The 18,120-nt window shown below is 41.1% G+C and overlaps 1 protein-coding gene across 2 annotated transcripts; it reads right to left on the reverse strand.

Moving 5' to 3' along the window:
• Nucleotides 1–272: 272 nt before the first annotated feature.
• Nucleotides 273–8,146, reverse strand: cnot7 (CCR4-NOT transcription complex, subunit 7). 2 transcript variants are annotated; one of them, XM_048971190.1, is made up of 7 exons: nt 8,022–8,146; nt 6,639–6,847; nt 6,058–6,251; nt 4,363–4,524; nt 3,500–3,644; nt 3,191–3,301; nt 273–2,552 (listed from the first exon to the last, which is right to left on the reverse strand). In XM_048971190.1, exons 2-7 carry the CDS (start codon nt 6,753–6,755, stop codon nt 2,421–2,423), a joined length of 861 nt encoding a protein of 286 aa, XP_048827147.1. In that variant the 5' UTR covers nt 6,756–6,847; nt 8,022–8,146; the 3' UTR covers nt 273–2,420. The 2 variants fall into 2 exon arrangements, with proteins under 2 accessions (XP_048827147.1, XP_048827148.1); XM_048971191.1 differs by lacking the exon at nt 3,191–3,301.
• Between the last annotated feature and the right edge of the window lie 9,974 nt (nt 8,147–18,120).

Consider the following 18,120-nt stretch of genomic DNA (forward strand, 5'->3'; position numbering starts at 1 on the left):
GCAGTTTGGAGCGGCATTTCAAAACGGAGCACAAAAGCTAGGAGACCGAGTTCCCTGCTAAACCAGCCACACGCAGCCGAAAAGTGCGAGAACTGAAAAGTCAGCGGCACAGCAGTCAGTTTTTACCCAGCTGCATCTTCCCAGTGCCAGCGGTCCCACTAAAGTAGAGAAATACATTCATTTACACTTTTTCAGTTTGGAGAATCGGCACACTGGCCACTTGAAAAGTAGATCTTCAGTTAAAAAAGGTTGGGCACCCCTGATGCAGAAGATTGTCCACAGGAGAATAATAAGTTTATTTCACTCATGTATACATAACCTGGTAAACCGGTACTGTAATTTAAACACTTGTGTCATTTAATTACTTGGAGGGGAGTAAACAGGAAATTAAAATAAGCTGCTGATCCTTCAACCCATAACACTAAGCCGAAGCCCTATTTCTAGGCATTTATTCACTGCGCAAAACTGCTGTGAGCACCTACAACAACCAGCCTTGGAAGCAAGACTTCCACAAGCAGTGGTAACTCTGAGATGCACGAGTCCGTGTCCCTTTATTTAACATAGCAATAGAGGTCTCGACGTCATACGTGTGTCTACAACATTGTTTCTTAACCCTCTCCCCCCTGGGCCCCTCCAGACGATCCACATTCTTGCTCCCTCCCGGCTACTCAACATCTGCAAAAACAAGGTCCGTCTGGGGATCCCCCAGGACTGAGTTAAGACACACTGGCCTACAATATCTATGGAGAATTGAACATATGACAACATCATTGGCTTCAGCTTCACCCCTCACTATAAGTATTGGCTGGTTAGAATGGGAATTGCTGCAAAAGCAGGTGTCTGAGTCATCAAGTTCACTCATGAATCCCTAGTTCTATGCAACCAAAGCTATTAAAGTGCGTTCGGGGTGACAGCGGAAAGCTGACGACCCACACGGCAGAACACCACACCCCCGCTTTTATTACTCAAAGACCTGCTGATTGCTCGTGTAAATGCAGGCAAGAACATAAAAACAAAAATACTGAACGCATCGCCTTTAGAGTCAGATACGCACACAATCGCAGAAAAAAAACCAGCCAAATTAATACAAGTCAATTAATATCCTAAGTAAGAAAAGTCAGAAGCCTTTATTTACAAAAGCTCTAAAAACAATCCTTTATGCTGCCAAATTACTCTTTAACAGGGGCCCTTAACAGCAGTAAAAATAAAGATAAACCAAAACGTAACGTGAAGTGCTTTCTAGTGAAAGACAACAACCAATGAATGATCACATGTCCTGTTCATGCAGCATAGATCTCCGAAGCCCAGGTTACCAAAGAACAGAATGTACAATGTCACCCTTCAAATGGCATGGACACATGCGGGGAGGAATTGTAAAGCAATACAATATCACAAAACAACCAGCACAAACTAGTACTACAGGTAAAAATAATGCCACTGTAATCAGGTACTTGAGTTGGTTAAGATTTATGTTAAGAAGCATTTTCTTAAATGAATAAAAGCTGTATTTTCATACTAAAACACTACAAAACGTTCAAGTTATTTTAGAAAATGGAGAGGAAAACAAACCTTATGGGAAACTAAAGGGTGACCTCATATGACTGAGTGGCCAATACCAACTTTTTGCATTGTCAGTGGATCTGAAAGTGGTGCCAAACAGGTGTGAAAACTGTGAGAAGTGCAAGTGCCAAGGTGAGGTCTGCTATGCCCCACACACCCATACTCAGGAGTCCCTTATCACTGGGAGAGGCTACAGCGACACTGGGCCAGTTCTGCTGAACAGGCCATACAAACGACAGCACACGTTAAGTATATGCCAACAATAAATTATATATATATATATATATAAAAAGGAAACATATATAAAATGTAGTTAATATTAAGGCTGAGCTTTGTGGGAAGAAATTAAAACTCATGTAGTATTATTTTTTCCCTTGAGTGGAACATTAATGTAGAAAAGGCAACAAAATTGGGTGGGGGGGGGGGGGGGGGGGGGGGGGGGGGGGGGTCTCTCTCTCTCTTAAACCATTGATCATGGAAGAAATGCCAGTCTTGCAGCTTTATAAAAAGCAAAAATCTGGACGAGAGCTTTAAAGTGCCAATTTCCAAAGTCCATTTTATGGAAAGAAAAAAAAAACTAAAAACCCACATTTGAAAGCACTGCATGTGATATTCAAATGAACCAATCGGCCACTCTAAACTGCATTAACGGTAGGGGGGGGGTTATGCATCAGGCTGCCAGACCCAGAAAGTACTTCACGATCCTTCCATCCCCACTTTTCTCTTCGAGCTGTGGCCTTCCTGCAGTCACAGTGGTGGACTGTGATACATACCAATGGAGGAAGGTAGGGGTCAGGAGACAAGGTCAGGGATCAGGAGTCAAGGTCAAGGGTCAGGGGGGGACGGGTGGGGGGAAGGAGTCACGACTGAGGCTTGCTGGCCTCCTCTTCATAGGCGTTGCCCGTGCCATTCTGCACATAAGATGAGCCTGAGCCCAGGCCATACAGGTGTCCACAGTACTTGGCATCATCGATATGGTCCTCGAAGAACATCTGGAAGGCAACGGGCACACATTACACTGGGAACCATCACATGCAGAAAGCATTCCATTAAACAAATACTCCTACTGCAGCATTTCAGCTCTGTGAATCCTGAGGTCGGCAAGTTTTTTTGTTTTGCCTGGATAAGCAAAATATATTTTCTCCTGCCTGCAAACCTGACGGTTTCTCCATAACAAGCCTCTCAGTATTATCCGTTTTACAGAGCTGGATACTTATTGAAGCAGCTCAGTGTAACGATCTTGTACAATAGTCCCCCTCTCAGGATCAGATGATGACAAACAGGTTAATAGTACTCGGTTCTTCAATACTACAGCGAATAAACCTGCCCCACTCTGTGCCTGAACCCCTCTTTTGTCATCCGTCCTCTTCACTCGCTGAGCTTTTTAGGATGTACTGCACCAAAATTGTCAAACATAATACATCAAAAGTCACAGTCAGGGGGTAATGAAAAGGCAATTGAATTTTAATCTTTGGTCTAGCTCCTCAATGAGCTGATCACTGATGCTCTTATCTTAAATGGTGGCCATATTTGATTGCATTTGCTTGAACTAGCTCTCTCTCTCGTGAACATGTCTGTGTATGTTTACATACGTAAATGGTATGCATGTGTGCAATGGTGTGTAGGCTACCTCTCTCATCTTGAAGAAGGCCATTCCTGTGAGCAATGAGTCAGACCCAGCCTGGTGCTGGGGGCCAATTCTCTCAAGCTCCAGTTGTTCAGCCACTTCCTGCAGACCACCCTGTTAATCATCAGCACTCTGTCACCTGATTGGCTGTGGCTCAAACCGGCCAACCTTTCATGTTTAACGGTCAGCTGAAGTTAGAGCAACATTAATAGTTGTGATAAGTAACCACGCTAGATTTAATAAGCCAATAGAGTTCGAGCAAAACCTACTGATATTATGGGAAACCTTTCAAATGCTGACATCAGCCTTCACCTTTAGGTTTTTGCAGCTCTTCATGAGGTACTTCACATCATAGATAATGGGAAAAAACAAACGCAGAATCTCAAAGAAGTCCACTTCTTCTTCGGGTAAATTGGAGTTGGACAGGATTTTGATCAGGTATCCGAAGTCGTAGCCGCTACAAAAAAAAAAGACAAGGTGAACAGGAATGGATGTGGCAGTAAAAGTAACAGTACAGTAGAACCTTGGAACTCAAACACCTCTTAACTTGACTAACCAGTACCTCAACCAAAATCTCGACTCGACTGCTAAAACTTGTATGGGTCGAGACGTGTTCAACTCTACCAATGCGGACCTCGAACAGGTCAGTCTAAAAGAAATCTAGCTGCAATTTGACCAAAAACTCGGAACAGGACGAAACAAAACAGATCAGCGAAAACTTGGACGGAACACGACTCGTCTCCCCTTCCAAACAATAACCCCTCCACCCCTCCTCCTCTCCACCTACCACTTACAGTAAGCCATCACCTCACTTCAATACAGGAAAGGTCCTCATAAATTGTTATTTCACGTTTATTGCTTTTGTATGCATGCTTTTTCATAAGTGCATTAGTTTTATATTGATTGTTAATTCTTTTTTATCATTAGTAAGGTAGGTAGAGTTAAATAGGCAATCATTTGGAAGTCTGGAACAGAATAAATTCATTTATATTACTTCTTAAGGGGAAGTTTGACTTCGCCCTCAAGTTGCAGCTCGACCAGCCGCCCGGAACAAATTAAGTGTTCCAAGGTACCACTGCATAGTGATATTTACTTAAGGAAAGAAAGAAATTCAAAAATCTGTCCACAAGACAGTATGGTGCAACCCATCGAGTGCTGGTGGACAGGGTGCATACCTGTGGAATGACAGCCAGTGGATTCCCTCGCACAAGACAACCCCAGAGGTCATAAGCAGCTCGGCGAAGTGCTGAGTCTCGATTCCCTCGTCCTCATGCTTCTTGAACTGGATTCCCGACGAGGTCAGCAGCTCGATGGAGTCCTGGGCGTACATGTCCTCCCTGCCAGGCGCGGCACAAACAAAACCTCAGGGCTGACAGCCAAAGCCCATTGCCTCCCCAAACAGCACCGCGGAGAGTGCATTCTTTAGACCATTGATCATGTCATTCGCTTTTATGCATGAGCGTTTTAGACTGGTCCTTAAGTCACATCAAACATTGATTCGCCTATTAAATTACAACACTAAGCCTGCATCCAAAAAAACCGACTGCGAAACATTAGCAGAAAGTAAACTACGTATAAGTGCATTACTGGAATTCTAAACGGAAAGAATGATGCATATGTGACAGGATGAATGGCAGTATACTTGTTAGTAATGCACGTTTGGCATGCACAGCACAACTTAAGTGATACAATAACCAATCAGCTGATACAATTTTATATGTTCAAGAAATTAAGACACCAATATCAGATTGTCAAGCTCAAACAGCAGCAACCCAGTATACAAAACAAGCCACCCTATATCAGACCTAAAACAAAAAGTGTCATACAACAATATATGCACGTGCACGCATGCACACAGACACATATATTTAGACAGACGCACCTCTACTTACGAATGAGATATGTTCCGAAAGGCCGTTCGTAACTTGAAATGTTCGTAAGTCGTTATTCAACATCATTTTAAGGGAATATGCAAGTACTAAGAACTAGGATGCTGGGAGTACGCACGCTACGCTGCTGCGCGGCGGGAGTAGCGGCCAGAAGTCGCACTAGGCAGAAATGGCACGCAGAAAATAAAAAAAAACTGATGATGCGGACGAGAAATGGGAGCTGAATTAACACAATATGGACTTATAGGCCTCTTTGTTTGTATGTCTGAAAGTTTGTAAGTTGAAAGTTCTTAAGTAGAGTAGTGTCTGTATATACATATAAATATTACACACATTACACACACTATATGGACAAAAGTATTGGGACACCTGGCCATTACATCTACAGGAACATTTATGGCATCCCATTCTAAATCCATAGGCATTAATATGGAGTTGGTCCCCCCTTTGCAGGTATAACAGCTGCCACTCTACTGGAAAGGTTTTCCACATGATTCTGGAGTGTATCTGTGGGAATTTTTGTTCATTTATCCAGAAGAGCATTTCTGAGGTCAGGCACTGATGTTGGACGGGATGTCTAAAAAGTTCCTGTAGGTGTAATGGCCACGTGTCCCAATACTTTTGTTCATTTAATGTGTGTAACGTTTATACAGACACACACATACACACACATTCCATTCCCAGCTGGTGACTAAAATCTTATATTACATATAAACTTGCCTGTGACTAAGGACTCTTGGGTTTCCGGAGTTCGGTCACTTCTGTATTGTACATACCATGACACTTACTAATAATACCAAGCTGGTCTGGTTATAGCCACACAGCATTTTCTCCAGTCAGGGAGCTCTCTCTCACCATAAACATTTTTAGAGACATCCATCAGTGAATCAGCACGAAGCATTATTCTGATATACTGATATATCAGACATGCTCTGGTATGTTAATATTAAAGGGGAAGGAAGAAGACAATTTTGGGCTTACGTGAGATTGAACTTGAAATTGAACTGCCAGGTTGATGTTCCCGGAGGGTACTCTCCCTGCTCATTCATAAAGGTCAGGCCCAGCTGGATTATCTTCAGCAAATCCACATTGCACCGCAATAACTGGTACTGGTAATCCGCATTGCTCCTAAACTCTCCAATTGGTCGAGCAACTACACCGGGAAACTCTGTATCCTGCAAGCAGTGAGGACCAACAAACAATCAAACAATTAAATAATCAGATAAACAAAGAAATAAATGGTTGACTGACATACAGACAGATTGAAAGACAAAGCTGCAGTTTAATATTACTGTTGAATAATGCAGACACACAAAACAGTGTTTTTCAAATGATGTCATTTATCATATATTCAAACCCATTTTGAGGATGCACTGCCATATTAATCTATTTTAAAGTACTGCTAAATTTGACCCAGGAATAATCTTTGTATCATCTATTAATACCAACTACTGTCTTTGCGGAAATATGAAAATAAGAAAAAAGACCATATCAGAGAAATGAAAGAAGAGGCTAGTACAGACTGTCAGGGTTTGATGTGGAGCAGGGCAGTGAAAACTCACCATTGCAATGTAGTTATACTGGCGGATGACCTGACGGATTTTCTTCAGTTCCTCCTCCAGATTACAAGCCCAAACTTCACATATTCTTTGGCTATGATCCACAGTCGCCGCGGGCATAGTGCCAAGTTTAGATGCAAGGCATCAAAAACAAAAAACCTTCCTGGTAAGGACAATGTCATGGAATTAGGGGTCCTAGTCCTTTTTAAGGCCTACAACAAGAAGGGAAACATTATGTAAATAGGACACTCATTCAACTTCTACGAAAGATTAAAGGTGTACAGTACGTTTTTAAAAATGGCCCCGGAGAATGAATATGCCACATAACAGAAGCCACAATGCAGCATCAAAATATGGTTGTGTCTGTGTGTATGTGCCATGAAGTATGTAAAAAATGCTTTACTTATAAAGGCCTGTTAACAGATTTTTCAGTTTCCATTTTATATTAAAGTGTAAGGTTGTGATTTTATTTCTGAACCAACCATTAACAGGTGCATGAGAGAAAGCGTCTTGGGATGGAAATTATCTGCTGTACTGAGGCACTGTAAACGAGAGACCATATAAGCCCCAGGTTTACGTATTCAGCAAAGGAGATTTCCAATCAGTTATCTTCTGTCCGAATAGTGCAGGTGTAGAATATACTCCAAATACGTATATAAGAACAAATTAAATTTTATATTATTAAATGGGGACAACTTTGGTTTTAATTACATAACCTATAACTGTAGAATGCAATCTTCAGTTATCAATAAATAAATCGAAAGCAATAGTTAAAAATGCATTTGTCCATCACATGCATTTGTCTGTCACCGGCACTGTCAATCTGCGCAGACTCACGCGGACCAAACGCTCAGCAACGTCAAACCCAGCAGCTGCGCGGGGAAGCTACAGGCAGTCAGTTCGCAAAAGCACCTCCTGACCAACAAGTTCTTTCGCACAGACAGAGAAAGCATGACATGTGTAAGCAGGTGCTCGGCACCAAGGTGGCTCTTTTGGTTGTGTGGGATCTGATCTCCCAGCAGCTAACACGAGTTACCAAGTTGAGTAGCAAACATCACAGCGTTAGCGAACTGCACGAGACAAACGTGGTTTAGTAACAGCCGGCAAAATATACTCAGATTGGTGGGCTTGTCTCATATCTCTCACAGACGGAAATGCTTCCACGAGTAAATGGCTTAGTTAGTTAGACATACGCAGTGATGTTACCCGGGCCAGCCCGCTGTGGCCAGTTCGGGTTTGTTTCGGATTCGGGTTCAGCGCTGGAGCCCTGCGGTCCACTCAGCTAGCCTGCTAATACTTGTAGCTGCCCTTAAACCGCAACGTTGACTTACCTCTGCTAAGCAAAGCCCGGTGCGTTTAAGGCACCGTACTGAGCACAATATTTACCTTATTTAGAAAGGACCGGGGCCCGGAGTCTAGCTTTTAAACAGTTTTATTTTTGTACAGCACGAAGTAAACAGTGAGCCTCCACCTCTCAACTTCCATCACGGCCGCCGCGCCGCCCCGTGACGTCACCAAATCACGTGGCCATGACCTTTCAACTCCGCGCGTGGCGACGGTTTTTTCCCCCTAAATATAATTTTGCAAATATATGCGCTCCAGCTCGAATATAAATAATGAATTAAATGTTTTGGGTAATGAGATTTTTGCTCACACGCTTCATGATCTAAGTGAGCTAATCCCCGTGTCGGTGTCTGATGCGTTGAAGCCGGTCGGCTGTCCATTGTCATTTTTTACAGTACGGCATTACATTTGCTCTTTTACTTTAGCAAAGTGTAAGTGAAGTTTTATATCTGTAATACGACTGCAGTCAGTCTGAGCCTGTGTCGATTAGTAGCGCAGTAAATGGCTAATTGCAGCTCAATTTTTGTTATAAGAACAATAGTACACGTTTTTCTTGTAAATACACTGATAAATAAATATTATCTGTCATTTAAAAAGTTAGATTGTGAATGATTTTTTATCGGTTCGTTACTGCTGCGTGATGTGCCTACTAAAATTAGATAATTTAAAACAAACAAAAAAACAACTTGTTCCCATACTCGTATTATTTTATACCATATTTTATTTTCCCATATTTTATAGACACTTGATTGATTGATTAATTGAATGATTGATTAATTCATTCATTATAGCGAAACGCTATATGACAGAGTGAAATGCCAAGGAGTTTTACAGACGTACTTTATTGACCGATCCCATGGGTAAATATGGTTCCTTACAGAAATAAATTATGAACATGAAGTGCACCGATACAAACATATACTGCACACGCAAGACAAGGTGCAGGACAACAGAACGACGCGCATGATACAATAGTTTGTTTGAAAGGATACAGATATGTAGGTTTTCGGTTATTAAAACTGGAGCAACAGTTGCACGTTTTGTTTGATTTTTTATTATGATCCTTGATTTCAGTTGTGATTAATTTACGTTGAACACATATGCATACATAACAAGTTTTAATTAAAACTTTTTCTACTTCGTATTTGCCCGCAAATGACACTAGCTGTCGCTCCTAGGTTGTGAAATTTCACTTCTGGATTTATAGAACACGGTGGGAAGATAGTGAGGCACCCAAAAGGCTTCTTCCGTTTCTATACAGGTGGCAACTTTAGATGGAAAATAATGGGCACTTTATTTTTATCTCTTAAAGAATACTCCAGCCACCTTTGCCTGCAGAAGCAAAGATGGTGTTCTTCAAGTCATGAAGAAGAAAATCAGCTACTAATTTGTCTATTTATATTTATTGTCTCGCTTCATAACTTGGGTCTTAAGCTGAGGTGAAATACTGCATCATTCCTCATTGGTCATAATTCAAGTAATAAATTGAATACAAACATGTAAGACATGAAAACATAACAGACATTATGACATAATATAGTAGAATCTAGAAATAGATATAAGACAAAAAATATGTACATCTGATTAGTTGGGAAATGTTATGAGAATGGGCAATGCAATTGAATGGATAGATGGGAGAAACGTGAAATACATCGATAAAATAGATTTTATTATCGATGTGCTGAATATGAGATGTTATCCAGTCCAGTCTAGTGCAAAAATATAGAAAATTAGTCCTTTTAACAGACCCAGTCTTGCACTGGGAGGAACTCGAGTGTTGCGTACTTGAAATGCCATGGGGGGAAGCTGTTTTTAAGCTTGACTGTTCTGGCTTTGAGGTGGCAGTACCTCCTACCAGACTGCCGTAGGGCTAAGAAGGTGCGAGTTGGGTGGGATGGGTTTCTGATCATGCCAGTAGTCCTCTGGGTGCTATGTAGACATCCAGCAGGGAAGCCAGCAATGCTGTTTTCATGACCTGCAGTACAGACTGGTGGTCTGAAGCAGGCTGCGATACAGGACACTCGAGATGGTACCTCGGAAGAAGGTGGACAGGATGGAAGGTGGCAGTCTCCCTAATGGTTTGTATAGATAAACAAACAAACCAGTGTGATTCATGCCCAAAACAGAATGTTTTTGGACTGAGGAAAAAAAATCACTGTTCAAGTTGTCTGACGTGTTTTAGCAGAAATTATTGCAAGAAAATAGACCCAGATGTCACAGGCTACATCAGCATTTTTTCCTCACTAAAACTATGTGTCAAGAGATAAAAATAACTAAATAGTGTACAGTTATCAAGATTTGAGGAGGCTATTTTCCTTTCCTTTCATTTTCATGGCCTGATCCTTAACAAGATTATTTCATAAAGAGTCTCACACACACATTCACATACAAGTCACACTTTAATTTTCTATTCCTCTCCAAAGCAAAATGTCTTTTGACCGAGGGAAGAAACCACTACCCAAGCTGTCTTGTTATCTGAAGCGCAAGTGTTTTAGCAGAAATTATGCAAGAACATAGATGCAGATGTTGCAGGCTGCCTATATCTTTTTTTTCACTACAGTTATATGTCCAGTGATAAAAATAACTGGACACTGTACAGTGATCATTTATCTCGCTTTAATCTTTGTCTCTATTTCCATCCATCTTCCAGCTGTTTATCATAGTCAAGGCTGTGTGGGGTTTGACTGTGGCAGCATAGGGTGCAAGCATGGGGTAAACACTCAAAATGCTTAAAAACCTTTCTTCAGAGGAACAAGTCATAAATGACATCTTAACAAATAAGTTTGTATTGTTATGCCAGTTAGTATATAACAGTATATTTGCCCTGCAATGGACTAGTATTTTGTCCAATTCATCTACAGCCTTATCCCCTATGCCTCCTGGACCATTGTGACCCTGTACTGGGTTAGCAGTTATTGAAGATGGATGGATGGATGGATGGATGGATGGATGGATGGATGGATGGATGGATGGATGGCAGGCACACTGAAGCCTAGTATAATCAGTTACATCCTTGAGGCAGTAGAGGGCATGAAAAACACATTCTTGACACAGCTATGGTATGTAGTGACCTGCTTCTTGCTCTAGTGTGTTCTGTCACAACATGAGTATCAAGCCTGCTGTTTCACCCAATACTACCTGAAGGAACATTTTGGGATGGATGCATGCAATGAACTGTAGTGAATAATATGTTGTCCTGCTTAGTATCAGTGCTATTTTCTGGTCCCTCTAATATTCTCAGATTACATACTGCAAACTTTGATATTTGTGTCTTTTGGTCGCATGGTTGTTCCATAACTTTTGTACATAAGAGTATGTCCAGCCATTGAGATTTCAGCTTTATTCAACCTACCATGCCACACACACTCCAGCACCTGAGGACAAAGAGGACGCCTCCTATAGGTCACCATAAGCATGGCAGTATCTGAGAAGACTGACAGCATACTACTGCCCTCTGTGGGCAACCATGAGCATAGCAGTTGTACCAAAGTACTTGTCAGGACACTTATTTGACATTTCCTTTATAAAAGGAAACTTTTATGGTCTAAATTTATCCTGTCAGCCCCATTTCTCTGCTCTTAAATTTTGTAACAAAAATAGTAAATGCCCTGGAGGGCTGCCAGTTGTCTTCCTCTATGAGTTTCTGCAACTGGGCTGTCCAGTCATCACACGTGTGGACTTGTGTTTCATGGTTACATGCAGCATAACCCTTTAGTGTAAGTTGCTGTTAGGAGAAGCTGTGCCCAAATGACACCCAGTCCAATGGAGACAGAACCCTGTCAGTACATGGGAAAAGCTAATTTACTGTTACATCCTATTACAATCCTGTTACATTCCTGATACATCCTGTTACATTCCTGTTACATTCTTGATATGTCCTGTTACATCTTGTTACATTCCTGTTACATCCTGTTACATTCCTGATACATCCTGTTACATTCCTGTTGCATCCTGTTACATTCCTGTTACATTCCTGATACATCCTGTTACATTCCTGATACATCTTGTTACATTCCTGTTACATCTTGTTACATTCCTGATACATCCTGTTACATTCCTCTTACATCTTGTTACATTCCTGTTACATCTTGTTACATTCCTGATACATCCTGTTACAATCCTGTTACATTCCTGATACATCCTGTTACATTCCTGTTACATCCTGCTCCTTCTTAGTTTCTTCTTTATTTCCTTTTGCTATTCCATAGCCTTCATTCCATGAAATTCTCAATGTGGTTCCACAACACATCTGCACACTTTCCACGGAAGTTTAATTTCATCATGAACTGTGATTTCTCCCTCTTCTAGGTGCACCATGGCTACAAAGAGGCTAATAGTTGGTAACATGCTATGTTAGCTGGAAATTTCAAAATGTAATGGTTCTAAAACATGAATAGTTCCGGGCCAGGAAGTAAAAGAATCCAGACCAAGATTTTGTTTCAACCTGCCAATTTAGTATAAACAGTCACAGAGGAGTTACTCAGCTGGTTCGTTGAAACAAAATCTTGATCTGGATTTGTTTTTTACTTTCTGGTCCTGAACTATTTATCTCTTACTCAGAGAGTGTGTGTTGTTGTACCCTTCAACAGGATTTATTTTTACTTTTCCCAGGAAAGGAGCAGTCTAAATTATATACAGGATGTGTACAATTCCCAGTTTGACATGCCATTTTCTTGGAAAATTCAAAAGACAATATATTTTCTAAATCGTTAGAATTATTTTGAATTAGCCATTATTCTGTAGCATTCACTTTCCTAGAATACCCTAAGGGAATAAAAGGTAGCTTCCGTCTGCTTTTGTTTCTCAGTGTTGGAGGACGTTTGGCTGGAGTTCAGAGAGGCACAGCAATCGAAGACCTGATCAAACAATGGGACCCATTAGCGCAGCATAGATGTACTTAAAAGTGTCAAGAACAGCAAATGGTAATGAGAGTTTTGTAGTAATTGCTCAGAAAATCACCATTCTGTTTGCTTGTCGGTATAATGGAAAGACTGGAAAATAGTCTTGTGGAAATTTGCCTCTGATGGATTTGATTATTACATCCATGGGGACAAAATAATGAAAATGCACAAAATGACTGTAAAGATAAAATTAATTATCATTTATTAAATTTCATTTACACACCAACCGATCAATAATCATCAAAAACATCTTTTTTTTTTTTTTGGAGGTATATTCTGCATCAAATTTATTATAACACATCTTTGATTTAATTTTTTTCAGCATTGTTGTGTACATAAAAAATCTGAAAATGAATTTAAAGCAATTATTCTTCCAGCCCTGTGTGGAGAGCCTGGAACCCATCCTAGGTGGTGCAGGGGAACACCCAGGGAGGAATGTCAGCCCATAACAAGACAGGCGTGCTCACAAATTTGGGGAGGAGGCTGCATTTCCTGTGCCAAGTGCAGAAGTTCAGTCTGCCAAAGACAATGATGGTGCACTTCCACTCTGCCACCACTGAGTCCATCCTCACCTCCTCCATCACCATCTGGTTGACTGCTGCCACTGCCAGGGATAAATGTGCATCATCCCTAGTGGCCAGAAGGTGACTGGCTGCAGCCTGCCGTCGCTTTAAGACCATCCTGGGCATGGGCTTTTCCAAGCATTCCCTTCTAGTAAGACGTTTAGATATATCTAGACCAAAACCACATGCCCGAAGAACAGCTTCTTCCCCCAATGGTAGTTGGCTTCATCAACAACCATTGATTCTGTCCACCCCGTACCCCAGCCCATCTAATGACATGCTGTTAGATTACATCATGTTTATCACACATCCCCCCCCCCCCCCCACATTTAACTAGCCTGCTGCTACACATTTTCTGCATTCGGCACATTATTTTGCTTTTGTTCATTTTATACATTGATCGTTTTGCTTGGCCTTGCTTGTCATACACTCAAAGTAAATCCCTCATATGCTAAAGAACTTGCCGATAAATAAATAGTTCTTATTCTGATTATTATTCTGAAATTTAGAGATGCCAGTTAGCCCAAGCGCATGTCTTTGGAATGGAGGAAACCAGAGGAAACCTATGCAACAAGGCCAAACGATGCGAACTTCGCCCCCACGGTGCACAGACACGAGTGAAATCCTCAATCCTAGAATTGTGAGAGCCCACTTAATATACAGATTTTTGGCAAAGGCTGCTACAGTTCTGGTACCTGTCCAACTGTGGCTGTTTTAATTGCATTTTTTGGCCTGTTGCCGTGCTCCAAGGTGCATAAATCCTTTGACAAAGAATTATGACTTTATTGTACATAGACATGTATCTCTAGCCCAAGCATTCATTAGCAATAGGTCAAAGCACTTAAAAGAGACCTATTATACTTTTCCATTTTTGTCCAGTCAGGAATAGCTTTTCCTTTAGTGTGTTATATAGCTTTACGCGCATGTGAACAGTTGGCAAAATCTTAAGGCCCAAAGTACATACCAAAGGGAGCAACTCTCACCACAGAAATCACTCTTCTAATCTGCCCTAAACACCTTGCTGGAATTCTTACCCTTACTTTCATAATATGGTGAGATCTAGTAGCACAATCTTTATTGGTCGCCTACCTGCAAGGACCTGTCTGTGTAGGGCAAGCAGGCATGCTGCCCAATTAGAGCACACTCAGCTCATGAGGGGTGGGGCTTAAAGCTCCAACAGAGCTTTTTGGACAGAGGGTGAATAGAGATGTACAGTATGAGAAATGTGAGTATGGGTTATGTGTTTTTGGAACACTGAAGCATATAATGCTAGAACACCTCAGCGTTATAACTGAGCATTGTAGGGCCCCTTTAATCAATGTAGATGTGTCTTATGTTTCATGTATCATGCACTTCACTTTCTCTAATACATTCTCTTTATTACCAGCTGAATCAGCGGAACAGATCTGGGGCCTGAACCGTGAGATCACACGTTCCAATGGGGACATATTGCTCCCTGTCGGGAGCACTGGCACAGTTCAGTACAAAACCCAGCTTAAACCAGCATCACTGGTATCATGTAAAGCATAAAGTACTTTAAGTATAACCACTTAAATATGGCTTCTGCCAATAATAATAATAAGTTGTTAATTCTGACCACAGATTTCTAGTTGCTGCTCTAAAGATGCAGCTTAGGTCTAGTAGACCAACCTAGTAGGGCAATGAGGCTGAACCTGGCCAGACTGTCTCCTGGCTTGGATGGTCTCCATCCTAATAATAATAGCAATAATAATAATACATTTTATTTTAAAGGCACCTTTCAGGGCACACAAGGACACCGTACAGAATTACACGATGAAGAACAATCAGAATAAAAAAAAATTACAAAACTAAAACAGTATAAAAAGCTAAAAGAATAGGCACTTTTAAACAGGTGTGTTTTGAGTTTAGATTTAAAAAGAGAAAAGGAGTTTATATTTCTAATGTCATTTGGTAAAGAGTTCCAGAGTTGGGGAGCAGAGCAACAGAATGCCCTGCTCCCCATAGTGACAAGGCGGGCAGAAGGGACAATGAGGTGAATAGAGGAGGAAGACCTGAGGGGACGAGAGGGAGCAGCAATATGAATAATATGAGACAGGTATGGAGGAGCGAGGTTGTGGGTGGCCTTAAATAGAGGAGGATTTTGAAATTAATGTGTAGATGTACTGGGAGCCAGTGCAGCTGCTGCAGGAGAGGGGTGATATCATGTATAGAGGGGGCTTTAGTAATAATATGAGCAGCAGAATTTTGAAGTAATTGAAGCTTATGGAGGGATTTGTTGGTCAGACCAAACAGAAGGGAATTGCAGTAGTCCAGTCGTGAAGTGACTAAACTCTGAACAAGGATAGCAGTGGTATGGGGGGAGAGGGAAGGACGGAGACGATTAATATTGCAAAGATGGAAATATGCGGACCGAGTGATATTGTTAATATAAGATTGAAATGATTATGTGCTATCGGGGACGACACCCAGACTCTTAACCTGAGGGGAGGGGGAGACACAAGAGTTATCGATTGTGATTGAAAAACTGTCAGTTTTGGAAATTGTTGATTTGGTACCAATTAGAAGAAATTCTGTTTTTTCACTGTTACGTTTGAGGAAATTACAAGAAAACCAAGATTTAAACTCATTAATGTGATCAGTATGGGAGGAGGGTGGAATTGGGTTTACTAGAAAGATAGAGCTGGGTATCATCCACGTAGCAATGACAATGTATTTTGTATTTACGAAAAATATGTCCAATGTGGATGAGATACGTCGTCAATAATGAAAAGAAGGGGACCGAGGACAGAGCCCTGCAGCCCACCAGAGGTAACTGGAGAGGGTTGGGATGTAAATGATTTAAGTTTAACAAATTAAGTGCGGCCTGAGAGATAAGATTTACACCAGTTTAAAGGAGTGTGAATTATACCAATATAAATTAATCTATTGAGAAGAACGAAATGAGATACAGTATAGTGTCAAAGACCGAACTCAGATCACGTAGGATTAAGATGGTAAGTAATCCGGAGTCAGCTGCCATGAGGAGATCATTGGCGATTTTGATAAGGGCAGTTTCCATGCTATGTAGGGGGTGGAAACCAGACTGGAATTGTTCATACAGGTTATTTTGAGTTAGGTACGAGTTGATTTGAGAGGCAACTATTTTTGCAAGAATTTGGGAGAGGTAAGGTAAATTAGAAATAGGGCAGAAATTATTAAAGTTGTTAGGATCAACACCTTGTTTTTCAATTGAAGGGGATCGTTTATACTAAACATGGCAAATAGTTTACCTGCCTGACTGAGAGCCCCCCCCCCCCCAAGCTTCAGCCTTGCGATCTTAAATCAAAAGCCATTTATTCTCCCACCTTTACATCATATTCGGCCCTGACCCACTTGATCCATCACACAGCATCCCCTAAATCTAGCAACTGTTTAGGAATAGAGTTGAGTGAGCATAGAAAGTATACAGTAACTATTATTAGACCAAGACTTAGACCTAAATGTTCCACTGGGGGCTTCCTGTGTGGATAACTTAATATCGGTCAGACTCATAAGATTAAATGAGCCACAGCATAAACCCTCCATAAAATGCGGACTATTGAACGTTCGCTCTTTAGGAAGTACATCACTTCTTGTTAACAATGCGGTGCTTTTCACTGGTGCATACCGTGTTTTTAACTGAAACCTGACTGAGACCTAAGCCTGGCTGAGACCTAAACCTGGCTGAAACCCACTGACTCCATTCCTCTTGTTGAAGCCTCACCTGATGAGTTTATGAGTTTTTCTCGAGGGTTTGGTGGAGGCCTGGCAGCTCACTGTTAAAAATTTAACCCACGATTATAAAAGATATTACAATATTTGAAGCAATACTGATTCACAAGGTGTCTGACCCCCCCATATATATTCTTAAAGTGTACAGACCACTGGGATCATACACTTCACTTCTGACAGAATTCGGAGATCTTCTTTCTGACTTACAGTACTGTAGTTATTAACTTAGACAATATTATAATACTTGGAGATTTCACTATGCATGTGGACATAGACGCAGATGCCTTCAGCAAACGTTTTATCTCCCTCCTATATTCTGTTTAATCTGTTGGTGGTAGAAGTAATAAAAATAGAATGATTAGAGAGACTGATTGGAGAGACTCTACTCTTATTCACTCCTCCTACAATGTTCCTTCACGAACTGCATCTTGGGAATTATTGAAATAGCAAACACAGCAACTAAACAAGCCTACTGGGGAATCAATGTACGATTTAAGGTCTTTTCCCAGTTTCTGTGAGAAACAGTTTTGAACTGCTGTTGAGCAGCTATAGAGTCGGACACATTGGAAGAACAGTGTGAGAGATCCATCCAGGCCCCCGTTTCCTTCAGATCTGCCCGCTGGGAGCTGGTCTGCCCCGGATACAAGGACATTAGGGACAGTCAAAGAGCTTCACACCATGGAAAAGCACAGAATATGGCCGGCTTGCCAGGGACACATATTTATGAGAGTGTAGGGCCAGGTCAAAACATGCAAAATTCTATCCGTGTCTTTTGAGATATATGAAATAGCAAAGTCTATGTTACTTTATATTAATACCAAAGTTTATCAAAATATGAATGTACAAAGATCGGTTCATTATTCTACAGTGAAGTAACTTTGTTTAAAATTTAAAAAAAATAAGCGTTTATGATTCCATATATAAAGGTACGCCATGAAGGATCGT

Source organism: Brienomyrus brachyistius, chromosome 12 (genome assembly GCF_023856365.1).
Source record: "Brienomyrus brachyistius isolate T26 chromosome 12, BBRACH_0.4, whole genome shotgun sequence".
NCBI classification, from domain to species: Eukaryota; Metazoa; Chordata; class Actinopteri; order Osteoglossiformes; family Mormyridae; genus Brienomyrus; species Brienomyrus brachyistius.

Bases quoted from the DNA above. Each gene is read 5' to 3' on its own strand.
- cnot7 (XM_048971190.1), bottom strand. From the start codon at position 6,755: ATGCCCGCGGCGACTGTGGATCATAGCCAAAGAATATGTGAAGTTTGG. The intron at 4,525-6,057 runs GTAAGCCCAAAA...CGCGCCTGGCAG, and splicing joins AATTTCAAGTTCAATCTCAC to GGAGGACATGTACGCCCAGG. The intron at 3,645-4,362 runs GTATGCACCCTG...TTTTTTTTGTAG, and splicing joins CACTGGCTGTCATTCCACAG to CGGCTACGACTTCGGATACC.